The sequence below is a fragment of the Salvia splendens genome, chromosome 15 (genome assembly GCF_004379255.2).
Source record: "Salvia splendens isolate huo1 chromosome 15, SspV2, whole genome shotgun sequence".
Classification (NCBI taxonomy): Eukaryota; Viridiplantae; Streptophyta; class Magnoliopsida; order Lamiales; family Lamiaceae; genus Salvia; species Salvia splendens.
In genome coordinates this window covers 1,125,493-1,153,439 of record NC_056046.1, presented here as the reverse complement: position 1 = coordinate 1,153,439, position 27,947 = coordinate 1,125,493, and the positions used below count along the sequence as shown (strand labels likewise).

At 37.0% G+C, this 27,947-nt stretch overlaps 3 protein-coding genes across 7 annotated transcripts; all 3 read right to left on the bottom strand.

The window, feature by feature from the left end:
* Positions 1–11: 11 nt before the first annotated feature.
* LOC121768414 (AP2-like ethylene-responsive transcription factor AIL1) lies at positions 12–8,169 on the bottom strand. 4 transcript variants are annotated; one of them, XM_042164916.1, is made up of 13 exons: positions 8,091–8,169; positions 7,912–7,970; positions 6,968–7,030; positions 4,560–6,595; positions 3,590–3,705; positions 2,735–3,191; positions 2,279–2,361; positions 2,113–2,121; positions 1,897–1,985; positions 1,747–1,820; positions 1,626–1,676; positions 1,303–1,379; positions 12–859 (listed from the first exon to the last, which is right to left on the bottom strand). In XM_042164916.1, coding segments are annotated over exons 4-13 (1,506 nt in total). In that variant the 5' UTR covers positions 4,562–6,595; positions 6,968–7,030; positions 7,912–7,970; positions 8,091–8,169; the 3' UTR covers positions 12–311. The 4 variants fall into 4 exon arrangements, with proteins under 4 accessions (XP_042020850.1, XP_042020847.1, XP_042020848.1 ...); XM_042164913.1 differs by having other exon boundaries at positions 6,505–6,595; XM_042164914.1 differs by lacking the exon at positions 6,968–7,030 and having other exon boundaries at positions 6,505–6,595.
* Positions 8,170–8,669: 500 nt separating this feature from the next.
* Positions 8,670–15,013, bottom strand: LOC121769002 (transcription initiation factor TFIID subunit 12b-like). Its single transcript, XM_042165638.1, has 10 exons — positions 13,814–15,013; positions 13,003–13,221; positions 11,435–11,950; positions 11,100–11,174; positions 10,503–10,581; positions 10,116–10,180; positions 9,833–9,868; positions 9,571–9,752; positions 9,047–9,091; positions 8,670–8,914 (listed from the first exon to the last, which is right to left on the bottom strand). The coding sequence occupies exons 1-8, from the start codon at positions 14,873–14,875 to the stop codon at positions 9,573–9,575; spliced, it is 2,232 nt and encodes a 743-aa protein (XP_042021572.1). The 5' UTR covers positions 14,876–15,013; the 3' UTR covers positions 8,670–8,914; positions 9,047–9,091; positions 9,571–9,572.
* A 2,294-nt stretch (positions 15,014–17,307) lies between these two features.
* On the bottom strand, positions 17,308–27,294 carry LOC121768430. 2 transcript variants are annotated; one of them, XM_042164937.1, is made up of 17 exons: positions 26,805–27,294; positions 26,252–26,621; positions 26,090–26,161; positions 25,888–25,950; positions 25,571–25,786; positions 24,505–25,113; positions 23,670–24,419; positions 22,814–23,095; positions 22,277–22,432; positions 21,504–21,922; positions 20,870–21,284; positions 20,340–20,612; positions 19,206–19,995; positions 19,039–19,097; positions 18,418–18,894; positions 18,216–18,254; positions 17,308–17,707 (listed from the first exon to the last, which is right to left on the bottom strand). In XM_042164937.1, exons 1-17 carry the CDS (start codon positions 27,191–27,193, stop codon positions 17,522–17,524), a joined length of 5,565 nt encoding a protein of 1,854 aa, XP_042020871.1. In that variant the 5' UTR covers positions 27,194–27,294; the 3' UTR covers positions 17,308–17,521. The 2 variants fall into 2 exon arrangements, with proteins under 2 accessions (XP_042020871.1, XP_042020872.1); XM_042164938.1 differs by lacking the exon at positions 26,805–27,294 and having other exon boundaries at positions 25,888–25,939; positions 26,252–26,391.
* Positions 27,295–27,947: the final 653 nt, after the last annotated feature.

Sequence of the window (27,947 nt, the reverse complement as noted above, 5' to 3'; positions counted from 1 at the left end):
TAATTAAATCGTAGATACAATTTTCAAATCTTAGTATGATTGAATGTGTGAACATTACCAAGAAAAGGTAGCAATTTCAATTTAAATATACACCAAGTGACAAAGTCCTACTATTGGCCTCTCAATAACCAACAAAAACTTGGTTTCATTTCTCAACTTACACAAAAAACACATCATCCATTGCAATATCTTCTTCCCTTTTGTCCCATCTATATCACTTGAGCCACAATAAGTTTGTATTTCCTACAAAAGTGGACAAAATCCTAACACCAACCCTATCATGCATGATCTAAGTCTTGTCTGAATACCATTCACTCACTCCACAAAGCAAATGTAGGAGCCTCTTGCACCAATCCCACATCAGGCCCGGCCCGGCCCGAACCACCGAGATCGCACCCCACATCCACGTACTTCTGTCCCTCCAAGAAATATCCCCGCGAATATCCACCCCCATCTCCGATCACCTGGTCCATCCGGGGCGGGCTCATGTGTGGGCCCGGCGATTCCCCACTCCCCTGTCCCTGGCCCGGTTGTGTGTCATCCTTGGTGGCCCGATTGTCGTCTGGGTGGGCATTCCACATCATGTCAGCAAGCTCCTCAGCTTCGCCTCTCTCCTCGCCATTGGTTATCAGCAATGGAGCCTGAGGCGAAGCCGACGAAGCACAAGAGTTGTAGTCTTCAACGCCCGCAAGCCCCGGGTGTTTCGGGGAACGCTTGGCTAGGTCGCCCGCAATCAGGGTCGAGCTCGAGCAGATCCTCTTCACGTCGTACCTACTTATGTCAAAATTTGTGACCGCGCTCGTCCCTCTAAACTTGATCGCGGCAATGTCATAGGCTTCCGCGGCTTCCTCCTGCGTGCCTAAGTAGGATTCAAAATTTAGTTCTTTTTCGACGACCATAAGCTAAACACGAGATGTAATATCATACTATTAGTCGGTTCTAAAGTTCGAATTCAAGCCCTACACAACCTGAAGTGAAACACACGAGATGTAATATCATATTAGACGATTCTTGAGGCCGAATTCAAGCCCTACGCAACCATAAGTGACACACGGGGTGTATTATCGTTGTTAGACAATCGAAGATCGTAACAAATAGGCATCAATTTTGACCTCGGGATGCAAATTAAGGAGCATTGTTCAAAGATTCTAGCATTTATGAGACAGGTCGTATATAAAGCAAGTGTATGACTTATGAGAGGAGAGAGCATTTATTTTTCAATGTGGACTTGTGACTTGTGAGGTACAAGCACTGGAAGCTACAGAATGTGAAAATTGAATTAGAAAATAACAGCACACTTACTAAAAGTACCAAGGTACAAGTCCTTATTGCCTGCAACTCTTCCAATTCTGGCTTGCCATCTCCCATGTTGATGATGCCTGCAAACCATAACAAGATTAGACCACACCAAATTGATGTATGCAAGAAACAGACAAAGACCAATCTGGTGGGTGTCTTAAATTCCATACTACTAAATTTATTGAATTTTGAATTATTCAATTATAGTACAATTGTCAATTGTAACTCAACAATGCACATGAATGATTGTTGTTGTTCTTGTTTTTATTCTTGATTGTTACATATGAGCATTGCAACAAAAAATATCAGAAATTCTTGCAAACCACCTTGTTACTCCCCTGTACATCGATGCCCCTCTCGAGAATCCACTGCTTTTCCTGCGAAATCAACGTTAAATCAAAATCGAACCCAAAAACGCAAAAACCATGTCATGGAAATGCATCAAACCTTCTCAAATGGGCTACAAATTCTTGCCGAGTCATGCTCTTCATGTCCTCGAGCTCCCTCTCGTAGTCACTTAGCTGATTCGCGAACAAATTTTGTTACACGATCAATCATAAACACAAACAAAATGTAAGGAGAAAAAACTACACATACTGGGAAATTTATGTGAGTAGTTGGTCCCCAATATTTCAAGGCGGCAAGATCATAAGCCCGAGCAGCTTTCTCCTCTTTATCATATCCCCCTACACAAAAACACGAAAACGAACACGAACACGAACACAAACAAGAACATGAACATCTCCACAAGCACACATTCAACAAAAAGATACTCTAATGCTAAACCAAATTGCAGAGACAGCGTGATCTTACCAAGATACACTGTTTATTTCGCGGAAAGGAAGCCGGAAACAGAACAAAACCCAGAGTTAGTCCAAATCAAAACAAGAAAGCTACAAACATTGTGAAAGTGAACTAGAAATCCATACACACATACATACACACAAAAAAATAAAAAAAATATATCAAAATTTATCACCTTGCCTTCCTTTTCTTGTCTGCCCTTCCTTTCTACAACTATTGTCCCACAAATGAGCTTCATATCTACCTGTCCATCTATGCCTACAACACATTTTTTCCTCCATAAATAACTAAATAAACAATACTCTTAACACCAAAATTTATTAAATTGAGTAAAGATCAAATCTTTCTTTGAACTTAGTTAAAAAATTCTACTCACACACATAAAAATGATTAAAGAATCAATTTGTTTTCTAATTTTTGTTCTGCCAGTCCATCTCCTACAACATATTTTTTCACCATAAATAACAATAAACAATAATTAACCCAAAAAAGTACTAATAAATTGATTAAAGCTCAAATCTTTGTTTTAAATTAGCTAAAAAGCTCAAATAATTAACTAAAAAAACTTAAAATTGATTAAAGATCAAATTATTATTTCTAAATTTTGAATAAAATTAGATAAAACCTCTACCTAGTAACGCCGCGATACTGAGAAGTTCTCTGCCCAAAAGTATCAATCGATTTTCTCGGCACGGCTTCCTTCGCCGCCCCGGACTTCGCCACCGCCCGTTTCTTCCCCTCCGCCACCGCTTGCAGCGGCGCCACCACCTGAGAGCTCGGATGCACGGTCAGAGAAAGAGCCTGACGATCGCCGCCCTCCGCCGCCGGCTTCTCCAGCCATGTCTTGAGCCCTTCACCGCCGCCGAAGTAAGCTCCGGCGGAGGCGTACTGATACGGCGGGTAAAACAGAGGCGGATTGTTGAAGCCTTCTTCCCTCTTTTGATCATCGAAATTTGGCGGCATGTTCATGTTGATCTCTCCCGGTTCATTTTGAGGTGAATTTGAGTAGCAACAGCCCAAGAAATCTTCGAATTTTGGGACTTCTTCATTTGGGTTTGATCCATTCATTTCATTGTCATATCTCCAATCTAAAAATAGCCAAAAAAAATTTTAAAAAGATTAAAAAAAATCATAATATATGTAGCATAAAAATGCAATCTTGAAGTTTCAGAGCAAGGTAACATACAATCTCCAACCTACAAATATCCCAATAATTAATGTACTAGAAAAAGTAAGAACTTCAAAAATCAAGAAATACAATATGAAAGCTTAAAAATGTAGTCTTGAAATTTGAGAAATGTGAAATAAAATCCAATTTCCAATATACAAAAACCAAATTTTAAATAAAGAAGCTTAAAAATGCAATCTTGGAATCAGAGAAAGGTGACATACAATCTCTCCAACATACAAATAGCCCAAGAATGATTTGTTCATAAAAATGCAATCTTGAAATTCAAAATTGAAGAGAAAGGTGACAAATGCATACAATTCTCAGAGCGCAGAGGCACAGATGGAATATGAAGAGGCAAGCAACCGCTTCCACCGCCGCCGCCATTGTTGTCTTCCGCCGCCGCTTCGGCGCCGCCATCTCCGCCGCCGACCCTGAGGTGGGGCGTGAGGGAAAACCCCAACCAATTACTCATACTATTTGAATAAAAAGTTTTTGTTTTTCTCTCAAATCCTCTCTTTCGCAAACTATGTTTGTATGTTTGTGGGGTTTGGAGAAAAGCTCAAACTTCAAAGCTGAAGGAGAGAGAAGATATTTACACACACTAGACATATAGGGATGATTTGTGAATATGTCATCAAGAACAACCCATACACCTCATGCAAAAAAGAAGAGTTTTTTTATTAATTCTTTATTCATTTGTTTATGTAATTAGAATCTATTGAATAATATCATCGGCTATATCTCTCTCTCCTGTTCTGAGCAATTCTGAAACATGAAACCTCGTTTTTCGTTCCTCTCTCTGAGGTTTTTGCAGGTTTTTGTGGTTAAGAGGCGGGACACGATCAGATGGGTCGCGGGTGCATGTGCCTTTTCTTGGACCCGAGTTGTTTTGATTCCAATCACATTCTATTGGTCCGAATTTGCAGCTATATTTACGTTGATATTTTAATGATATTTTTAATGCAATGCACCGATTGGAATAATTAGACTGACTTGTGTTGTCAATTATCCATCAACTTTTTATTTTTATATTTTTAGCATTATTTAGTTTTTTATTTTTTCCCAGAATTTTAGTACAATTTCGGAGACTATATATCACCGTTACACCACACCGTCTCACAATTTATTATAAATTCAATTCAATATATTTTCATAATTAGAGATGTTGGCGTGATTCAGGATTCGGAAACAAAGGGATAGAATATATAGTACTGGCTTAATTTAGGACGGAAATGACTATTTTTTAAAATTCTTTACGATATCAACACAGACAGTAAAGACATACATGACAATTTTACGTTCGGATAGGCCCCCTCCCTCTCCCGATCCGCCACCGATAAGAGGCACATCTCATTAGTGACATAGGTTTAGTAGTTTCAGTTCAAATTGTATTGTGCTCAACATGTAATTTTGAACAACAATATATTATTGATGTTGTGCAATAAAAAGTTAAAGGACTTAGGAGCTTTGAAATCCAAAAATTAAAGGACATAGGAGCTTTGAAATCCAAATAGTCGACAAAAAAGTTAGTAGCTAAACTGTATGAGCTAGTATGTTATATCTATTAGTTTATATCTCATTTTTCCAATTTTTTATATGGATAACAGACTGTTAAGCTTTCAAAGCTCAAATGACAATAATACTTGAAAATAAATTACTAAAATTGGACTTTTTAATTTGATTGAAGCATAATTATAGTATAACACTCCGTTCATTTCTTATTAATTGAATCGTTTGTTTTTGACATAGAGTTTAAGAATAGTGTGAAGTGGCTTGTGAATAAAGTATAGAGAATAAAATAAGAGATTATTACTTTTTGTTGAAAATATAATAACTCAATTAACTTGAAACTTTCCAAAATAGTAAAATAACTCTATTAATATGGAATGGGAAAGACAACAATATTAAGATAGAACTTCTAAAATAATGTTAAATTATAGAATATACTTAAGAAGGAAAATGATCATACAACAAATCTCAATACAAAATCCAGACAGATTTGGCAATCTAAAGGTCAATAATTAAACAAAAACACGAAGGATTATTATAAAGCAGTTTTATGTTATATTATAAAATTTGGGTTTGAGGTCATGTTAAGATCATTTTATGTCATCCTTACTATAATGACATAAAAATAAGCTTGTGATGAACTAAAAGTGACCTCCGTACACTTGGTTCTACATTTTTGTATTAAGAATAAGGTTTACATAGATCAAAATCATTAAGAAATTTTATAAATTAGTTAACAATAATGTCTCATTATTTGATCCACGTGAATATGCAATTGTACTTGACTTGCATAAAATGTCTTTTACTACACAAAAAATATGAAAAGTAATAAAATAGGTCGACAATAGTATGTTTCATTTATTTGTAGATGGTATGTGTGTTTATTATAGCAAAAGAATATGGGTGTGACACGTGGGATCTTATTACTGGTGGCTGGAATAGGCGTTGATTGGGTGTATTCTAGCTTAAATTTTCCATGTTGTGTGAAGACTCTATTGCCCTTGTATTTTTCTACTTGCAACAAAGTTCAAGAACCGAACATACATTTGTCAAATCATAGAGATAGAGTTCTAAATGTAGAATGGTGGAAGCAGCTTTCTCTCACACACACATACAATCTCCACAAAAGAAATGGTTGACTAAAACTAGTATACATTTAACAAAAAAAAATTGCACAATGGGTCGACTGTGAAAGAAAATGTGGAGGTAGAAATTGGCATCATATTTTTATGAGGGAGGGAGTACCATACTATATATCATATTTTTAATGGATATATGCATTTGCTTGAGTTATTTTATTTTTTTGAAAAAAAAAGTCATGTAGATGAAAAGAATCTGAAACTATATTACTCCCTACGTCTCACTCTATGCATGAAACAAACCAGTCATATATTGCACGGTGCGCTCACCTAAACTAGAGCCCACCGATTTCAATTTGGGTTATTAAAGAAAATGGTGTTTAGGGATAGTTTTAAATATTACAATTTTGTAAACTATGATACGCTCAATGCTTTAAGATAGTTTTGAACTCAATTTTGTAGAACCATCTGCAGCTAATACTAATAGAGAAGATGCAAAGAAGCCAAAAGAAAGAGATTCAAAATCCCCATTGCAAGTCCTACACAATCGGTTTCGCCAGCTGAATGCAACACGAACTACAGCGAAACCTTGCACCAATGGGAATTGAATAGCAATCTCCTGGTCCTAAACAGGACACATACCTTATATACAGTAATGTGATCTTGGTCGTAGTCATCCCCATGCCATGGAACACGCATAATTCACCACCAATTTACCATCAAAACCGAAGTTCTGTGATGCAAAAACGCAAAGAAACTCAAACATCTGATGACTTTATGGATAAAATAACTCAGCCTCAATGAGTATAAAGCAAATAGTTTAACAGAGGTTATAAAATGATTTCTCAAGCAAACATGTGCTACAGCCATCAATATAGACTATAGAGAGCTTATATGGTTAGATCAATTCTTCCTAGCATACCTCTAGTTAGAGAAAAACGTTGCGTTTAATGGCTTAAAAGACTGAATATGAGCAACAACACAAGAGTAAGCAAAATCTTTGATAGAAAAATAGAGCTATCAGATATTTCTGTAGTTAATGAAAAGTTCATCAGCCTAAACACAGGAAAAACAAACATCAAAGCACACAGCAACTGCAACTTACGTTATATAGGTCCGTGACTAGTTCATCAGGATTTGATGAGAAGGCGCTGTTGAGATAGACGAACTAAGAGAAAAATATGAAACTTAGTGACATTATGAAAAGGGGAAAATATAAAATGACTAACACAAATACAGTGATTATTGATAACACAAACGTTATTTCAGCCTGGCTTACAAAACGCCCATTACTAAAAGAAAGCCGAACTCCCTCACTTGGATAAGCCATTGAAAAGATTACTTCAATCGAATGATTGTATCGTGTCATGTAATCAGGTTGTTACTTGACTGTGTTATCCATTAACATGATGAATGAGTGATATTAGCAGCTAAGCACGCAACAATACGAACCAGTTTTTGTAAAGCACACAAATATGTTAAGGAAGAAAATAAACGAATAACAGTGACTCAAACCATAAAAATCCAAAAAAAAATTCTTATCCAAATGGCTAAAAAACAACATTTACACCTATTAAGTAACTCACTAATGTCACCCTGTGAAGTTGACGGCGAAGAAATTCGATCACTTTTATGAACTTCTCATCTCCACCAATTTGGATTGGAAAATTCATAACAAAGCAATCAATATCCAAAATTAACAAAATTCAAACAGTTTCCCCTAAGAAGCCCTATCACAAGCATAATCAACATTTAGAGTTTCATTCACATTACATCAATTTAAAGGTATCAGATATTGGGGTATTCAATTTCAGCGACCCCTTTGATGCTTCTAATCACCTCATTGTCAAACAATTGTTAATTAATCAGGAATCCAAATTGAATCGCATATCAACAATGATCCATGATTAGACTAGGTGAACTCTAAAGTCCACTAAAATACTCATCTCTAACAACTTAAAGCAGCTGAATATGCAATTCAGAAACAAATAGATTCAACATATAGGTAAATTTATTAGTGTTATATCACGAAATTAAGAGGTAAATTACCTTGAATTTGGATTGCTTGAGAATCGGTGCGTCGCCGGTGGCTCTTAGATGAACTACTACTGCAAAATATCGAAATTTTAGTATCGATAGATATCTGAAGAGAATATGATCATGATTGGCGGCTTGCACCATCGATTGATTGATTGAATTTCAAGGAAAAAAGGAAAAGGAATACAAACCTTTTTGAGTCTCCGAAGCCATAACCCGTTTACGAAGTAAAGCTTCAAATATTGTTTGAACTTTTAATTTCACTTTTACTCGACGGTGCGTTTGCTGCAGTTTTATGCGGTTTGACTGCGTCTTTATAAAATTCTGTCTTTATAAAGTTCTATCTTAATTAAATTGAACATATAGTATAGTTACTAGAAATAAAACGTATAAACTGATTAAAATAGTAAAATGAATCACTACTTTGAAATAGCCGAGTCTTTTTTTTCTTATTCTTCTCGTCTTTTTCTTTTTCACAAAATATTTAATATGACGAATTTTGTTTTACAAAGGAAGGAATGAGGTTTTTTTAATGAAAGATAATCAAGAACGATTCTCCATCCATCTCTTGGAAGATGAAATTTACCATGGATGTGGACAATTATAAGTTAATTATCCCTAATTAACAAATTGGAAACAGAAAAGGTATAGCATCAGAAACTAAGAAATTTTGACAACAATGGAAGAAATAACTTTAAAGACGATTGGAGTAACGATTTCGATGCACTCTAGTGAACCACAAGAAGGTGATCACAAAATGGCCCAAAAAATTGCACTTGTTAACTGAAATCAATCATATAACTATAGAAACATATGTACATAACAGAATCCTGCAAATACACTACAAGTGTCCAAAGCAAACTTGAATCATGGCAACATTCACCATTTTATTTAAGTTCCAAATAAGATTGTAATTACTTAAATTACTATAATATGCTATATAGATAGATAGATAGATCATCCAAGAAGCTATTTGTTGATTTGGTTATGCTACCAGCACAAGGCAAGCCCACCGCTGCAACAAGATAATGCAGTGTTATAAGATATAGCACATCCACAGAAGTATTTACTTATGTATAGCTTTTTCATGAACATTATCTCATAGGCGTCGCAGCAATTTAAGACTCTTGCAGAGAAATAAACTTACCGAGCCATGAGATTGCAAAGGTGCTGGTGGTGAAGCGAGAGAGCACTGCAGAAAAACGTATCGTTAACAAGAGATGATCAAAAAAATCAAAGACGAAAAAGAACTTTTCCATTTTTCCTTGTATGAACAGCTAGACATGTTGGAAGGACAGGAGAGAAGAGGAAAAGAGAGAGGATGAGAAATATAAAAAAGCTGTAGAGCAAACCAAAAACAATATATGCTACCAAAGAGTCAAGACATAAGTTTTGCGTTCAACTTGTTACAAAATACTCAATCTATCCCACTCAAAGGGACACATTTCTTGTTCCGCATAAGATTTTATGCAGGGTAGTTAAGTGTGTTAAGTGAAGAGAGACTAAGTAGGAGAGAGACTGATGTTTTCTTTTTTTGAAATATGTAACTTCGAGTGGGGCGGGGAAGTATAAAACAGCAATAATTATCAGTAAACATAAAAGGTCACGTATTCAACTTGTAATCAAATATACAATAGAACATCATGCATCTATATATCTGAGAGGAGATACCTTCAGAATCTAGTACTCTGCTGCAGCATTTGGGGCACAGCAGACTGTGAAACTAACTGCTCGGAGCTTGGAGAAGGTTTTATCATATGGTTTTGACCAACTTGATTTCCTGATCCCTGCCTGATCATCTGCTTAGCTCCAATATTTGTCTCAGATTGTACAGGTTCCGTCAAGGTACGAATCTAATGATAAATTTATTGATCAGCTCGACTCGTTGAGGGAGGAAAGGGGAGAAAGTAGATGCATAATAGAGAGAGCTTACCACATCCATACGCTTTTTGTGGGCATCAGTAGGGGGCTGCATGTAATTTCAAGTCGGTTTCAGTATAAAGGATATGAATTTTTCTAATGTACAGTTCATCAAATAACCAGAAAACATTTCTTGGTAACTAATAGATTGTTGCTATTTCCATTATGGCATAGCTTTAAATATTAAACAACAACTAAATTAAAGAATTTTATATACTATTGAATTAAAATAACTAACAATGCATACAAAATTAGAAAATAGTACTACTACTTTATAAAGTCAGAACCAATCTTACATTTTCAGTACTTTGTTTTTTCTCCTCGCTCGAATACCCAGGAATGGTCAGTTTCCAGTTTTTCTCTGCAAATAATTCATTCAGTCAGTACAATATTACTACACAACACAAAATGAGAAAAGTGTGGTCATTCTGTGCTGATAGACATTTTATGGGGTATTTGGTTTATAGACAGTGAATCCTGGATAAGTTTCCTTACTTGCATTTTAATTGGAATGATATTTGGTACCACTCTTGGTTGTAAATATGCAAAAGTCAAAAGGACAGCTCCATCCAACCTTTTACTCGTGTGAGGATAATGTAAAAGTTGGACCAAAAATAGTTGATTTTTTTTTAAATGGAGAAAATTTTATGTTCTGCCTGAAGAAGAGAAATAACAGCACCAACCTAAATGCAGCAAGACATCCTTGGCCTCCAACGTTGAAGATTTGCGATGCTTTGCCAAGGTGCATGCAAATGTAGTAACCTGCTTGTATAAGACATGTTAGACATCAAAAAGGAGAGTGCACATTTACTGGTCAAGAGAAGAAATCATCCATCAGGTATTGCTAAAATATAATCAATAGTCATATACACATTTGGAGTTTCAAGAAATCGGCAACTGGCATAATAATTAGCTTGAAAAGATGATAACAATGTATATCCTCAAGTCGCATCTGCTTAAAGAAATAGCGAGATACAGAGCTGACAATTCCAAATAACCTCTGCCTAACATGGTATAACCTCCTACTACTTAAATTCACATTAGATGTGCAACCAAGATTCAAGATAATCTCGAGGTATCTGCCCAATAGTGCAAAAAAAAGAAAATAAGGAAAGAAATTCAAGTTGGGCACAATACCAAAAAAAACAAACAACGTGGAAACAACTGTACTAAGCACACAATTAAAGCAAAATGCAATATCATCAAAGATTGAGACACACAAAGACGAAGCATAACCGCAAAAATTCACTCATACAGATTGCAGGTTATGGTGAGCCTACCGAATCAATAAAGTTATCAGCAATCTCTAACAGAAGCTCTTCAACTTCAGGGTCCAGTTTCCCATTGAAATCCAACTGCAACAAGTGAACAAACAAAAGTACTATAATCAATCCACACATATTCGTTACCTATTTCTCTTTATAAAGTAAAAAAAGTCAGCAGAAACTGTCTGATATGTATCAAATCCTGCCCTAATCTAATCATAAATCACTAGCAAACAGATTGAAGAAATTTCAAATCATCAAAATAATCTAACACCAAACTGATTCTTGTGATCAGAAAAATCATAATTTGCGAGGGACAGAAGGAGTACTAAAAGAGAAAACTCACAAACCTGTGACACTAAATCTTGTATCTTTCTCTTCCCAAGAAGTTGATTACCAGCTTCTGTGCCATGGCTTGAACTTCCACCTGGTGTAGTTGCTCCTAATCCAGTGGCATCAGGCTGTGATCCAGTCAAACTCACCGATTTCTGCCCTCCTGGTCCAGCGATTCTTGGTGACTGCTGCTGATGGAAAAGCTGCTGTTGTGGAGGCTGCTGCGGCTGCTGCATTGGCGGCTGCAGCTGTTGCTGTTGTTTCTGCTGATGCATCTGTGACTGGGCCTGTGTTTGCTGCTGTACTATTTGAGACAACTGCGGTTGTTGCTGCAACTGGGAAGAAGCTAGTTGTTGTTGCATGAGCACCTGTTGTTGAAGACGATATGAAGAAGTGTTGGGGGAGGATATTGCTGGCATTTGCTTTAACCACTGCTGTTGAGATATAGCATTCTGCATCATACCCGGTTGTCCATTCTGAGCCAGCCCAGCAATTTGCGCGTTCATAAATGACGTCCTTGCAATATTCTGCCCCTGCAATTTATTAGAAATCCTATCATTAAATTCCAACCATAAAAGAAAAGTATAACGACATAAAAGAGAGCAAGCGAAATTCAACTTGTAATTTACTTATTTCAACGGACTGACATCATCAATTTAGGACAACCCCTTAAATTCCTCGGAAAAAGTTCATAAAAAGAAAATAGGCTTGGTAGCAACGCTTATTTAGAGCATATATCATTTATTGCAGGCGCTCATTTATAGAAAGTAGATCAAATTTTCCGTTGACATTAATATTTTATTTCATGAAGAACTAATTGAAATGTATAAATGTGTCTTGAAAGAAGATTTGAGGAGAAGAAATTAAAAGAGTATTGAAAATCTGATGTATTTGGAAAAACGTATATTTATGCTCATCCACTCCTAATCTTTGAGCAATTATTTATGAACCATTTGGTGATAGATTCAAAAAATGTTTCTAATTATGCTCATCTATGTGACCAAATAAGACAATCTTCATATTTGCTTTTAGAGGTGAATATTTTAATGTATTCAATTAGTCAAGCAGGCAAACTAAAATAAATCTTGAGTATTTCTTCACAAGAAAGTAGCAAAATATTTCTAGTTAAGTTAATCTAGTAAGGAATAGAGGTGAATCATACTTTGCAAAATAAGTGAACCGGGAAAACACAATCAGGCACAAAATAAAAGACAATTATAAACACATCAGAGGCGATAAACTTAACCACTCGAGATTCACATAACCAATATTTAATTGTATGCCATAGATCAAAATTTCCGATTACCATCAAGATTATCAAGTACACCAATACCAATTCAACCACATCAATAAGAATACAGACACATTTTTCCCTTTAAAGGAAGTGTTAAGGGCTACCAGTGAAAATTCCATAAAAGTAATCATTATAATTTAGAATGTGTACATTCAGGAAAATTTACATGTCAATTCAAGGTTACATATTACATAATCAATTTTGCCTCAATAGTCGATCAAACTCTTACACACGAGACAGGCACACACATTAAACCTCGAGGATAGATAAGATTGACTTAGTAACTTATACCTGACCAGTAGTAAGTGCATTTTGCTGAGAAAGATGCTGCCTTAGTTGGCTTGCCGTCATTCTCTGCTGGGCGTAAGCAAGTGTGCTATTTGGTCTTAGTTGAGAAGCCAGATTAATTGACCCCATCATTCCCATTGCTTGCATTCCAGGCAATGACTGCCCAGGAGAATTACCCTGGTGGAACTGAGACCCTTGCATGAACCCCGCCTTCTGACGTGGCTGCACTCAAAACACCAGGTTGCTCAAAAACTCATAATAAAATCCCATAAAAGAAAATCGAAAAGGTACTCAAATGGGTTAAATCTCTATGTTAACAAATAAGCTCTTACATAAATAATGCTGATACCAATAAAATATGGTTGGTGGGCACAAACCAAGTTCAGTTATCCACAAGCAATGCGTGAAACAGTATAACTAGAATAAGCCTAAATTGTAAATCGGCAATCATAAAACAAATATCAAAGCCCCTCTAGAAACTTGTAAGTTGATAAAAATCAACAATTCCATTTCTTGTCAAAAGAAAAAAAAAATCCAAAGCACAGATAAAAAAATGTAATTGAGCAATGATTCATATATCCAAGAGATAAATGTACATACATGACTAGATCAAATCCTGATCACATAAATGGTCCCACATCACAGTCAAAAGAAATGGGAGAGCTACATGCACAGATCACCTTTTGAACATGCTAACACATAATCATGCAATCATAAACCTTCAGACAATCAAGAGATCAAAGTTCACAACATACACACAAATATATCATTTCTTTACAGAAAATCATAAATCACTATCTATCTTACTCCGTACCGAATTCAAAAACTGATTTTGCAAATTAAACTGGGCTGCTTGACCAGATAACATTGGCAAATGCCCAGTCTGCCCCATCAGAGCAGACCTCGACAAATTCCCACCAGCCATCTGCCCCATTTGTGATTGCTGCAATTGGCCCTGCCCCATTTGCTGCTGCTGCATCGAGCCCTGTCCTCCTAGTTGCTGCTGCAACTGACTCTGTTGCCCGACTTGCTGCTGCAGTTGACTTTGCTGGCCGATCTGCTGCAACTGATTCTGTTGCCCAATTTGCTGCTGCTGCTGCTGCAACTGGTTTTGCTGCCCCAGCTGCTGTTGCAACTGATTTTGCTGCCCTAACTGCTGCTGCAACTGGTTTTGCCCCATTTGCTGTTGCAATTGGCTCTGTTGCCCCATTTGCTGCTGCAATTGGCTCTGTTGCCCCATTTGCTGCTGCAATTGGCTTTGCTGCCCGATTTGTTGCTGCAATTGGCTTTGTTGCCCCATCTGCTGTTGCTGCTGCTGGCTGCTATTGCCTCCATTGATACCAACACTACTGCTCTGCTGCTGTTGCTGCGTCACGCTCATTCCACCAAAATTCATCTGACCGTAAATTGCCGACGAATTCTGCTGTTGTTGGTGCTGTTGTCTCATCATTCCTAACTGACTATTAATACTACCACTTTGCTGCATCTGATTAAGCCTAGATATCGAAGGATTCCTTTGCATACCCTGAAAATTAGAAACTCCTATCAAATTGCTACCGCCATTGACGCTGCTGTTGTTGCCCTGCTGCTGCATTATCTGCTGCTGTAGCTGCTGCAATTGCTGCTGCTGCGGCTGCTGTTGTACCAACTGCTGCTGCGATTGTACCAATTGCTGCTGCTGCGATTGTACCAATTGCTGCTGCTGCGATTGCATCAATTGCTGCTGCTGCTGCTGCTGTTGATGATCGAGCGACGGAGATGGGGATTGAAGCGGCTGTAATTGTTGCGAATTAGAAGGAGGTTCAATCATGGCGGAGCTCTGCTGCACTGGTAAGGGTTTCGGTGGGGAAGACGATGAAGGCGAATTTTCCGCCATCTTCGCGAAGAATCAATCTGAATTGCTTCTCTGGATTGATCGTAATCAAATTGAACTTTAATTCATGAATTTCGTTGAAGGCATTTTCTTCGCTTTGTTCAATTCGATCAGACGATTAAAAGGAAACATACACTCTACTGTGTGTCTTTTATACATACAGATATTGTAAGTACTAGTAGTATTTGTTAATTTTCTAAAGAGGAAAGGATTTTGGATCCCAAATATTAACTCGCATCATAATTGGAACAAAGTTAACTTTTTTGTTAAATTTTAATGGTCTAACAACTTAATCCCTATTTTAACCAAATTAAGTTGTTAAATATGATTACTAATTCCTTAATTATTTTGTTTTAAATTTCTCATTTTCTTTTTTAATATTTGTTTTGTATTTTAAATGATAACTTATTAAAATAATTAAGGATATAATTAGAGAGTTAGTAATCCTATTTAACAGCTTCATTTGGTCAAAATTGGGATTAAAAAAGTTGACCGTTAAAACTTATCGAAAAAGTTAACTTTGGACCGATTGTGATCCGGGTTGAAATGTTTGAGATCCAAAAATTCAAAAGATAATGTGTATGACCAAAATCGTAAAATATGGCATATGTTCAGTACTAGTTTTGGCATTTACTCTTTTCTAAAATTATTAAATTAGGGATGATAATTTAAATTCTAAAAAGAAACACAAATTTACACAACCGAGTTCATCGAAAAAAGGTGTCATGAATTGACGTAATAGATCGAATAATTTTATCAATTTGTATCTCAATCTTTAAATTTATTTAATTAATGGTACCTATTATTTCGAATTTAACTCCAATAGTAGAATCATAGCATAACATAATGTTTGAAATTTTATCTGAAGCTTTCAAATCTAATTACACTTCATTCATTTTCTAAAAAACTCATTTTTTAATGAATGAAGTGTAATTTAATTTTGATGTATGTGATTCAACACTAAAGTCTATCATTAAACGCTATTAAGGATGTAAGTGATATTTAACTAATATTACTTCAATCATTATCTATTATTCTATTTTAGAGGACAAAATGATTGTACTGATATTTTATACTAGTATTATTAATGATTTGAACAAGTATTTTCTTTTAATTATTGTTTAAATTGTAAAAACGAAAAAATGAAGTGACATTCGAAAAAGTCCAAATATTTCTTTCAAACGTGTCAATAAAATGAGTTGAATTTGTCATTAAACAATAGCTATATGTGTAACTCGTTGTATTAAACAAATACACTCCCCATCCAAATTGAAATCTTTAAATTAATATTTGTTCACAAATTTCTAGAATATTCCACCGCCCGGCCATCCGCAACGCTGTCTATTATCCGTCTCATCTCTTCACTATTCATGGTCCCACTGTACTTTTCACCACATCTCTTAACTAAGAGACAGTACATGCATCCCTTCATCTCTTAACCATCTTATCCCTTAACTATTCATTCAATTTCATTTTTTATTTTTATTTCCAACAAATTCAATTAATAAAAACACACTTCATTAAATAAAATAAAATTACAACTTAAAATTCTAAAAAAATAAAAAACCACATTAATAAAATCCTAAAAAAATAAAAAATACATAATTTAAAATCTTCCGCTCACTCTCTCTAAATTCAAAATCTCAAAACTCAAAGAAGCAGAAGAAGATATCATCAATTGCGACGTCTTATTCCGTGGGATCAAAGCTCGAGGCAACAAAAATTTGCAGCGATAGACTTGGGGAGGTGAAGGATTTTATTTCGAATTTAGGAGAGAGCTCCGGCGAACTTTTAGTCTGTGGATTCCTACGATACTTGAAAATTCAGGGTGTTTGATTTTTTTATTCAACGCATTTGCTCAAATGGATCCATGAATGGATTAAATTTGGGAGAAGAATAATATTTTGAGATGAAGAATGTAGAGTGTTTGAGTGAGAATAGAGAGTTTTTTTATGATGGATTAATTTGTGGGAATGATTTGATATTTATAGAAGTAATAGGGGGCTAAAAAAATAAATAAAAATTTGCAAAAAACGGCTATAAACGGCTAGTATATTTTTTGGGATTTTTTAAAATTTTTTATTTTTTCCTGATTTTTTTTTAAAAAAAATATTTTTTCGGATAAAAACGACGCCCACTCGCGGGCCGGCGAGTGGGCGTCACGGACGAACCAGAGCTCGCCACGTCGCCAACGCGCGTGATGAGTTGTCTCACGAGACTTCCCTCCGCGGCGTGACAAGGGACGGGATGGGGACAGGCTGGGGACGAGACAGAGCCTGTAACGTTGTCTCGATGCGGTCTCGTCTCTCCGGGACAAGATAGAGCCCGCAACGAGACGTGTTGCGAGTGCCCTGGCCAAACTACATGATCACTTTTCGACCAAAATCTAAAGTATTATCCGAAATTTAGGTCTAATAATTATCTGAAATGATTGATTGGATTGAAAATATTATGATGGAATTAGTAAACTGAAAATAACAAGAGTCTACAATTCTACATGGTATATCATTCCTAACTATACAAGAAAACTGTTCAGGATTTTTCTAACTATACAACATGAGGGTTCAAGATTCTCATTGTTTCGACCTTCCATGGCTACAATGCCTCCATCCGGTTCATGTGCTATGCAAATCAGTCACCCCGATCGCTCTAGAGCAAGGTTGTGGTCGAGGGATTTGCATAGAAATGGACTCGACATATCAACTTCGGTTTTTTGCACTTACCACCAAGAAGATTGGCCAGAATGGAGGGAGGCTGAGACGATGTCATCTGCTGCATTTTTCGCGGAGTTATGTGGTTATCCAGAATCATCATCTGTAACAGCTGTCTGCAGCTCTGCAAGGCGTTGAATTATGCCATTAGCAATAAATTACGGAGAAATGAAGTGAATTAATGAAAGTCGACAGTGATTAGAGCAAGCTGCATTCTATAGGAAAGGCAGTTTAGGAATCTGAGCAACTTGATCTTAAACTATTGGTGATTGAAGGCATTAAATTACGAGAAATGCAGCGAATTGAGGAAGTCGAGAATAAATATATGGAAGTTCAGGAATCTGTATCTTGATCGTAGACTATGGGTGACTGGTAAAACCAACATCACATCATGAGGTGAATAGAGTTAGAATTTCCAGCAGGGCTTTTATTTCTCGAAAGCCTTTCAACCGCAGACAAAAACGATCTAGTGCTGTGAAATATGGTGATTGAGATGAAAACTGTATTTTGTAGATGCTAGAGTTGAGAACAAGAATGAATAGTTGAAAGTTCTAGTTTATAAAGCTTTCAAAATCTATTTTCTTGATGTAATGTGCTTTCTTCTTATGCTGAGAGAGAAGAAAGTTGCATACCTGAGGATTTAGACCTTGCATCTGATTTATGATTTCATCCTGTACATAAAGACAGGAAGAATATATAAAATTGCATCTCAAATTACTTCCCAAGGGAACAGAAAAAAAAATCATAAAAAGCTGGTTGATTTGAATGCAACAGATGATTATGAAGCATTGAGAAGATTTAACATAATAAGCTTCAACGAAAAAGATAGCAGACCTCTAATATCCCTGGATTTAGCATGACAATACCAAGAACACGGCGAAGAAGCCTGTGGTATATACGCTCATTTATAGTACCATCTCCATTCACCCATGGCAACAGGGGTCTACTTATGAGATTTGAACGAATACGAAAGCATTCAAGATTTTCTACTCTAGTCACTTTGGTTGAAGCAACTTCAGAATGTTGATGGCCTGTAATCTTAGTCCCTGCTAATATTTCTGAAGGACGATTTGTGAGATCATGAGGACGATTTAAAATTGTGACCCTATGTCCTTCATTGCCATTTGTGTTGATCGTGCCCTCTGAAGGGCCCAAATCTTCCATGGGATCATCAAGATTAAGAGGCGTAGGCCCATCCTTGGTTTTCCTTTCTGATTTGAGATGATGAGCAACGCGATCATCTATATTGGTCAAGAAATATTTGGATCGATATAGAGAATCAACCACGTGAACTGAATTGTAAGCATTGACCTGCATTTGAGATGCAATGCGATTAAGTGTCAAAATCAAGAGTGATGCCCTTCCACTCTCAGATGAATATGAGACAGAAAACCTGCAGAAAGGAGCTTCGAAAGCAAAATCTTTTAGGATAATGAATGGGCAAGAAAAGCAAACCTTTAACGCTCGCCCAAATGCTTCAAGCACCTCAATTGTAACTTCCAATATTTTGTTGTCTGGAAAGGATAATGATGGTTTCAGTTTAATGGAAATTTTACAATAAAGGGTAAAAATGTAAATGAAATACCAATCTCTGGAAAGTATCCAAGAGTAAAAGTACATACCCTTGATGTTCAGAAGTTTGTGGATCTCTTTCATGCTCAAACCATTGTCACCAGACTTCTGAATGGCTGAATAGAGTGTTCTGAATAAGTCGGATTGAAGCAACGAACCATTTACTTCATAAGAACATGAAGAAAGTAGATGCTTCGCATAGCCTGCCATAGCTTCCCATGGAGACTCACTGAGCTGGAACGTGTGATGATTTATCTTCCCGGGATCAATAATATCACTTGCATGATCAGCAATGTCAGAAGGAAACAAACTTGTGGTAACATCCAAACCAGATGAAGTATTGCTTTGATCTTTTCCACCAAGAAATGGGGTGGGATGCATGTTAACCTTTCTGAACGAGTCGATAGTCATTAATCTTGGAACTGTTTCTCGGTGAAAGCACAACTTTAGTCTGGGAAAACCTTTTTCTCTCCGAGAAGTTAACTCACTATCCCCGGGAAACATTTTTCTTAATTTTTTTGGTGATTCGCCATCAGGCTCGGCACTATCGCTTTTATGTTTAGAAGCTCTAATATCTTCTGCCTCTCCAACCCCTTCATTGGGTAGCATTGGAGTAATTGACAGTTCACCTGAAGATAGTAAAGCGCATAAAGAGAAAACTTCACCACACTGGAGATCAGATGGAACTTCAATACCCTCTTCAACTAAATCATTCTCTCTCTCATGAAGCCAGATAGCAAGTTTGGCAGCTCTGCTTCCAGTATCAGTGGGAAATTCAGATGACGTGATACTATGCAGGAAGTTCTGTGATAATTCAAATTGACCATTGCCACCACCAACCTGCATAAGGGAGATAAAAGACCGCTTTATTTCGTAGCCAAATACAGATCAGGATGAAACAGACCAGTGACAGCTAGAGAACCGCTATATAGTTCATTATCAGAGAGCAAACAAGTATTGAGTATTAAAGCCAATGAATATGTCCACAATATAATAGCTTAATGAGCTAGCATAACTAAATATGGGACCCTCTCTCACTCACATTATTGAATTATAGTCACTGAACTTATTCCCACCATTGCCTTCTATGACAATAGAGGCATCACAACTCTAAATCATAACTCATAACATTCATCCATATGGTGCCGGGTAACTACTATGAGAATTACATAAACTCTACTTACCATAATTTTTTTCTCTCTCAAGTAATTAAAAGCAGCACAGAGGTCGTGCTCAGAATAGCGACGTAGTGTTTTGGCCAGCAAAGCTGCTGCTTCTGGAGCTTTCGATTTGCTTAGAAATATCAGCTTAAATAGCTCCACAGCATTTGCAACTGCAACGGATTCATGCATCTGCCTCAAAATTTTTGCACCTTTAATTATATGCAAATGTTTTCTAAGACGTTGGCTGCTTGATAATTGGCCAGAAGCATTACTCTGGCTACAATCCTCAATGTCCTAACCATGAGAAGCAGATCAAAATCAAACAGCAACACAATATTGCACAGGCCAGTAAGGAAAAGTTATGCAAAAGTCAAAACCAGACAATGCTTCCACAACTAAGCTGGACATACAGTGATACAGACAAAGGTTTATCTGCATAATTGTAATATGTAGGACATATGCATCAATTATGTCCACTTGAGTAAATTATTTAGTGTGAAAGCGTATTTTCCAAAAACTATTTCTTAAAGCATGAGAGATATAAAACTTACATCATCCTCGCTCATTTCCTGTTCTGGGAATGTTTCTCGAGAAGCATTCAGCTTAACCAATCTTTTGCATCTTAAGACATCATCCAATGCAACCTTAATAATATCCTCATCAAAATTAGCCCATTTCTCAAGCATGGCAGCTTCTTTGGATGAAGGACCCCGAATCATCTCTTTAGAATCTGAATGTATCAACAACTTGTCCTGGAACTTCTCAAGGTATTTTGCATATTGTTCTGAAAGAGTAGTGCATAGTTTCATAACTGCCTCTCTGAAAGGGATAAAACTATTTAGCAATGCCATTCTTCTTTTGCACGCATCAGGAGGTGCTGGAAGATTTATAATTGACACCCAATCTGTACGGTGAAAATTTGCTCCCCGAGCAGCTCGGTGTGTAGCATATTCAATCACTAATTGCCTGTGAGAAAAATGTCAACAGGCTCCAGACTTAAGAAATTATATTGGATAGGGTGAAGCATGAATCAGCATACTGATAAGCAATTCACATATGGTAGTCACATCTTAATAATTAAATAGAAATTAAACAAAACAGAAATTGAGATACTAACTATCGCTTATTAGTAGCTGCTAGCTGCTATTGATATATAAACTTTACGAACATATATGATAGTATTACCTCTCAGCCTCTTCTGACCAAAAAAACTTTTTATGGCGTGTTGGGTTCAACCTTGATAGTGCTTGCTTGAAAGAATAGATCTCCTTATCTTCTTCACTCAACCCTTCCACCCCCAAACGCTCTCTATCATCACCTTCAGAACTTCTCTTAGACGGGCAATCATCATCTTCAGCAGCAATTGTCGAAGAACATTGTTCTATGGTAGGCTGGTTATTTAGATCTAATAACGAATTAGATGCCTTCAGTCCAGAATGAACATTTGCAAGCTTTAATGAAATTCTATCTGATATACGTCTCCTCTTCCGTGGAGATATTATATGTTTTCCTTTGACTTTCTGAAGCTCTTCACCTTCAGCATCCACAGTACTCGTAGATCTAGTAGCAGACCGCTGCCTCTTGCCCTCATACACACGGAGCACCTGCAATTACATAAGCTGATTATATGTATGTCATAACTAACAAGTGTTACCCGGAGCTGCAGTATTACAGATCTATAAGTTATTATTTTATTCTGAAAATCAGCTTGTGTAAATACCCTGCAATTAGTTCGTGGAGACGCTCAGTTTAATTTGTTTGTGTAAATAATAACCTAAACTTTATCAGAGAGTAATTCCAGTCGAAATAAAAGTGAGCTTAAGAAATTATGGTAGTACTGAACATGAATCTTTTTAAGTCTTCAACTCAGCATACTTACTTTGCTTGGGAACTATCTTTTATATCGCATCAAGTCAAGGAAAAAATCAGAACACTAATGACTTCCCAAATGAACCAACCTGATCCAGTGTCAAATTGAAATCTTCAGCAATCTTCTCACAGTCCTTGAATGAAAGCTTCTTCTTGGCGCTATCTTGAGCTACGCGCTTCAGAAGTTCTGCTCGCTGGGCAGCTGTTATGATCCGGGAAGATGCCCATGATTTCGGATGAAATATCTGAACAAGTTATATAAATATGAAACACAGACGAACTCAGTTAACATGCCCAATATCAAACCACTCAATATCCATGTATTTTGTTCATGTTGAGATAATGGCTCCAGCCATGCCCGTGAAAACTTCAAACAAGGGAATTCATCTTCCGAGGATGAATATGATTCATATTCAACCAATCAAGATGAGAATGAAACTAGTGAAACCTATAGACATCAACATTAACTCCGAAAAGGTAAAGTTATACAAGTTACTGAAGCTTATTTTATACCGTAAGTTGTTTTAAGGAGGTTATAAGCTCAGCCTAACACCCTCTTAAACTGATCATAATTGAAATTGATGAAAAGAAATAATCAAGTAAAATAATTGTTATTGAGAGGACACCTGGCTAACTGCAGATCCTGGAAATGCGAGTAATGCAGCCTTCGATTTAGCTGCAGCATAACAATACTCCAGAGTACCCCAGTACTCATCAACTGCTTTTTTGCTCGAAAGGATAAAATCATGTCTGATTTGAGGGCGCAGATCAGCAAAAGCAAGATCAGATGATGCAACAGTTGATGTTGGCTCTTCAAGGTAAGGCTTAAATTCCAATGCATAAGTAAGAGTAGTTTGCAGTCTGCTGGATCCATCCTCTGCATGTCCCTTACTCATTAGACGAATCAACTGCCCAAAAGTCCCAATTCACACTTCCAATTAATAACTTATATCACAAATGAAGCCATAAAAGATTCCAAGAAAGTTTGTTCCTAATTCCAATGAGTTAGGAAAAGAAACAATAAGTAATAGGATTGTCTAAAAGAATAGAGCACTGAAGATAGGAATTACAAAATTTCTCTGAACTCTTTAGTCTCTTCTTTTTAGCTAGAGATATAAAATCCATGTACAAAAGTATTTAACTGAACAGAGGCAAGAGTTTGGGAAGGCGTTAAATAAACAAAGACACATTCCATCTGCATGAGCTCAAAGCTGACTCGGGGTTCTCCCCTGCTCAATCATTAACTAGAATACACCACGTCCTTATTAAAACTTCATTAATTTTCTTAAAAAGATGAAAAACTGAATAATAAACTGGGACAGATGAACACGCCCCACATATCGATCTATCATTTATTTTAAAAAACTATCTCTATTCTCAGGAAACCCATCACTTACAAAGGTTAATATAAAGGTACACAAACATAAGAATCGGATGATTGACATCTAACAAACATTGTTTGAAAGAGATAGTGCATCCTACCTTCAAACGCCGCAATATTTCAACTAGATACGACAAGCGATTAGATGCTCGAGTATCCATCAGGCAATTTTGCTTTCCAATAGGAAGATCACAAAGTAGCAAGCCGCTTTTGCACTCCTCGAGCACATCCTCTAGCTTTTCAGCAGATCCAACTACTTGGAAGAACAGTTCAAGTGGCATTGACCTAATTGATAGATTTAAATCGAATAACTTACAAGATCTGTGTGGAATTTCTAAGTCATGAGAATGGTCACTAAAGAATAAAGCTTGATCCCAACCAGGGGAGCTACAGACCGAACTCCAAAGAAAGGTGTGAAGAAGCCTTGTCCTAACCATTTTTGCCAGAACAAATCCATTAGCACGCATCAGCCCTGCATTCTCTGATTGACCCTGCATGCTACAGGGGATTCTCTGCACATTGTCCAATATGGGAACTGATTGGAATTTCTTCTGCCGTATATTTGCTTGCTTACGCACTTGGAGTTCGAAACGCCTCATCTTATCATGAATTTGAGTCAATAACTCAGATGTGACATTAAACACTGATGGATGGAGGACAACTTCTGTTGTCCTGCTACGACCACAGTTTGTCACGCCAGGGACGCTCACATGGATGCATTTACAATTACCTTCTCGCTGAATTTTGTTAAGAATACGTTGTAAGGTCTTCCTATCCATCATTGTGTTCTTTTCTGTCTCAAGACTCTCAAGATGCCTGTGGAGCTCAGGTTTTAATAGGAACTTTTCCTCCTTCACACATAAAAGTTTCAAAGATTAGGCAATTAAAACAACTACTCATAACAGGAATGTAAGTTTGACAGATTAGGGAATAGACCTCCAAAATCTTGAGTATATGCTGCTCCCTCCCTGAGCCGGATGCACGAAATGCAGGACTGGAAGACCTTGGATGTGATCGACGCCTTGGAGACTTTACAAGAGCAAGATGGTCTGTTTCTGGCATATTGTAGTTACTAGGTACCGATATAATTCCCTGCAATGGTTCCTCGGCAAGGACCCCAGTGCATTGATCCACCTCAGAACTCTGTGTGTTGCATAGAACAAGCAGACCAGTGGAACATTCATCTACAGTCGTACAGTTGGAAGCTTCTGTTTTGCGAGCTGCATCATTCCCACTTTCATTATTTCCACTATTATTCCCCACAGAGATAGAAGTATCTAGCATCTGCACAGGCTGAGATGAGTCCTTAAGAATGTCCTGGTCCACGACAAGTGATTTAGATTCATTAACCCGCTGACGAACTGTTTCTCCTTCAATGGGGGTCATGTTCGATGCTTCTGGTTTGAAGTTACCAGCTGTCCAAAGTCGGTAGACCTCGCTTTTTTTGTGGCTTTCCTTTAAGGAATGTACGCCAAACATAGAAATCAATGGTTTAAAATATCGCTTGTGGTACTCCTTACAGCATAGTCCAAGCCTTCCACATACCTGTCACATAATTTGTTGTGAAGTGAACACTTGAACAATTCTATTGATGTTACAAACTATTCTCAAGTTTAGTTACACCTTCTACGCAGTGTTCAGTGAATTTTAAGTACACCCAGAATATGAAGGATAGCAGCACATGACAATCCCTGTCTGTGTCAATAGTCTAGATATTATGTGTGATCTAAATAAGATGCGGAAGAAACTCTGCATATTGAAGTCATCTCAACCATGTAAATTATGTTTTATTGAATACAATAGTTAAATTAGTAGAGTGAACAATTAAGCTGTGGGAAGTAGAAAGTTAAACCACAGGATGAATAAAGGCATACTAAGTCAAGCAAATATGGAAATAAGATCAAGGAAATTTAAGAAAGAACCTGATTAAGATGTAAAAACAAAGTTTGTAAACGAAAGGTAAATTGCATTGTTTATGTTTCACTACGATAGTTGCACTTACTTCTGTAGTGGTCAATCCTTTTAATCCTGCAGCATCAATCATGTCATAGATCTGACGCAAGATGGGAAGCTCTACAAGTTCTTCAGTAACTAGTCCTCTTTTTGCCAAATTTTGTGATTGTTGTTCTGTGTCCGTATTTTTAGGTCCGTGTCCATGGGACTTTGGCTCAAAAAGTGATGTTGAGAAACTTCGAAGTAGACGTAAACAATCCACCTCCTAAATGAATATTATAAGTAGTTAAATGGATGTAAAAATTAGAAGCCAGCAGTCCTTCACTTATTCAGAATGTGCACACATCAAAAGTCCATGTCACGCACCTTATTATTGATTAGTGTGCAACACTCTTCTACAACTCGAGCATCTTTCAACCTGTGACATATCTAACCATAAATTGTAGATAAATCAAGTCTGACAGTAAGATATAGGAGCACTCAAAATGATATGATCATAAGATTTATTACTAAAAAAAATAAAATAAATAAAGACACAAATGAAAAGTGAAAACAGTTTACAACTTACATTTCTCCAGCTTCTGTGACCATGAATACCCCGATAACCAAGGCCTTTTTTTATATCTGAGACTACCAGGACCTGCCAGCAGCACAACAGTAATAAAATGTAATAAGCATGAGATTATGCAGAGAAGTAGGTTTGTGCATTTAGACGCTATATATTGCAGACCTTGCCCTCAGCTTTCTCAAGTTTATCGCAGATGGTTTTCAATGCTGGTATAAAATCTTTGACAGATACATCCTCGGCCACAATTCCGTTAACCACTCCATCATTAGTTCCAGTATGGCCATCTGCACCCTCCCCATCCATAAACATCCGATCTGTCCTAGTGATTTCAAGCCTCTGCTGAGAACCGAAATGCCTAGCATAACGGGCAAGATAGAGCATATTCGTGGACGCAATATTACCATTCTTCCTAATAACAGACGGCTGCTTTGCCATCAATCCTCTGGTTTCAAGTGTCTTAAATTGGTAGGATAAGTTGTTAGCAGCAATATTTAATTCCTTGGTGAGATCATTCTGAGCAATCCCATTGTTCCTGTGCATAATAATAATGGATATTAACATCTTTAGCTATTTCAAACTAATCAAAAAACACAAAACTAAAATATAGTAGAATTCAATATCTCCGACTCATAGTTATGCTGCTCAGCAAACCAGCAAAATCAAAACAAACTACATGATCAAAAGCATTATCCAATTTCGATAAACTGAAGCTCACCGAGCTACAGCAAGGCGTTCGAGAATTAAGCGTTGAATATCAGCCGATGACGACGATGAAGATTCCGGCATCCCAACGTCGTATAGTCCGAGAAAGCTTCGCCTCATAGCTTCAGGCGCCACGATTTTGACATCCATCGCCTCACACTCTTCAACCGTGTATTGAATTAAGGCCTCCGCAAGCATGGACGAAGCGCCGTCGCGCGCCACAAGCTTCAGCTCCGGTATCTCCGCCAGATTCTCCAACACTACCCGCTTCACTTTCGGGCAGATTGGGAGACCCCGGGCAGCGAGAGTTGGGCCGATTTCTGCCCACAGGTCGCTGAGATGGAGCCCCTCCGCCGCTCCGCAGCATATCTCTTCTAGTGCTGAGTTGACGACGGCGTCCATGCGGCGGCTGTTGATCAGTCACATTCACCTTTTAAATTTTACTGCTTGTATTTACTTTTCTCTTTTGGCGGGGAATTGGGATTTTGCCGGCGTTCATTTCTGTGTTAATCAATCAGGATTAGGGTTCGATTCTATTTGGGGGAAAATAATGGATTATTTGAATCCGGATCGGGTCGGGCGGGTCGGTTCGAAGCCTAACCCGAAGCGTTGTTAAATTTGCTAGAACTTTTTGTAAGATGAAAAGTAATTAGTTCATTATTTTATTATTATTTTATTCAATTAATGCCAAAAAAATATATATTCACGATACAATATAAATAATCTACTGTATGATTCTGCTTTTCTAATTCCAGAAAATTACAGGTGGAGCTCGTTTGGCACGAGGTATTAGGGTAATGCTATATCTATGACACTCGAATATCTTATTTGGCGGAAAATATATGATCTTTTATAAATTGAAATCCTACAAATATATATATATATATATATATCAATTTGCTCTTATTAATTATTTTTTCGCTCTAATTCTGCTGCATCAACTCTTGACTCAGTTATTCGATTGTCAACCCTTATCTAAACATATACGTACTAGTATAGTTTGGTACGTTTGAATGGAGATGCTACTAATATATTCTTGCTTTCTTTTGGTAATAGAAAAATATCAAAATTTCATTTCATTTGGTTATAATGTGTGTGTTTCATTGTGTGTAGATGAACAACATTTCCACCAAATAGCAAAAAGTTCCAAAGATGG

Bases quoted from the DNA above. Each gene is read 5' to 3' on its own strand.
- LOC121768414 (XM_042164913.1), bottom strand. From the start codon at position 6,545: ATGGGGATGACTACGACCAAGATCACATTACTGTATATAAG. The intron at 1,677-1,746 runs GTTTGATGCATT...TTGATTTCGCAG, and splicing joins TTTGTAGCCCATTTGAGAAG to GAAAAGCAGTGGATTCTCGA. The intron at 860-1,302 runs GTAAGTGTGCTG...AATCCTACTTAG, and splicing joins CTTGTACCTTGGTACTTTTA to GCACGCAGGAGGAAGCCGCG.
- LOC121769002 (XM_042165638.1), bottom strand. From the start codon at position 14,875: ATGGCGGAAAATTCGCCTTCATCGTCTTCCCCACCGAAACCCTTACCA. The intron at 10,181-10,502 runs GTTGGTGCTGTT...AATTATTTGCAG, and splicing joins GGATGTCTTGCTGCATTTAG to AGAAAAACTGGAAACTGACC. The intron at 9,869-10,115 runs GTAAGATTGGTT...AATTACATGCAG, and splicing joins AAAAACAAAGTACTGAAAAT to CCCCCTACTGATGCCCACAA.
- LOC121768430 (XM_042164937.1), bottom strand. From the start codon at position 27,193: ATGGACGCCGTCGTCAACTCAGCACTAGAAGAGATATGCTGCGGAGCG. The intron at 26,162-26,251 runs GTCTGCAATATA...TGCTGCTGGCAG, and splicing joins TTGAGAAAGCTGAGGGCAAG to GTCCTGGTAGTCTCAGATAT. The intron at 21,923-22,276 runs GTTGGTTCATTT...ATGTAATTGCAG, and splicing joins TCAATTTGACACTGGATCAG to GTGCTCCGTGTGTATGAGGG.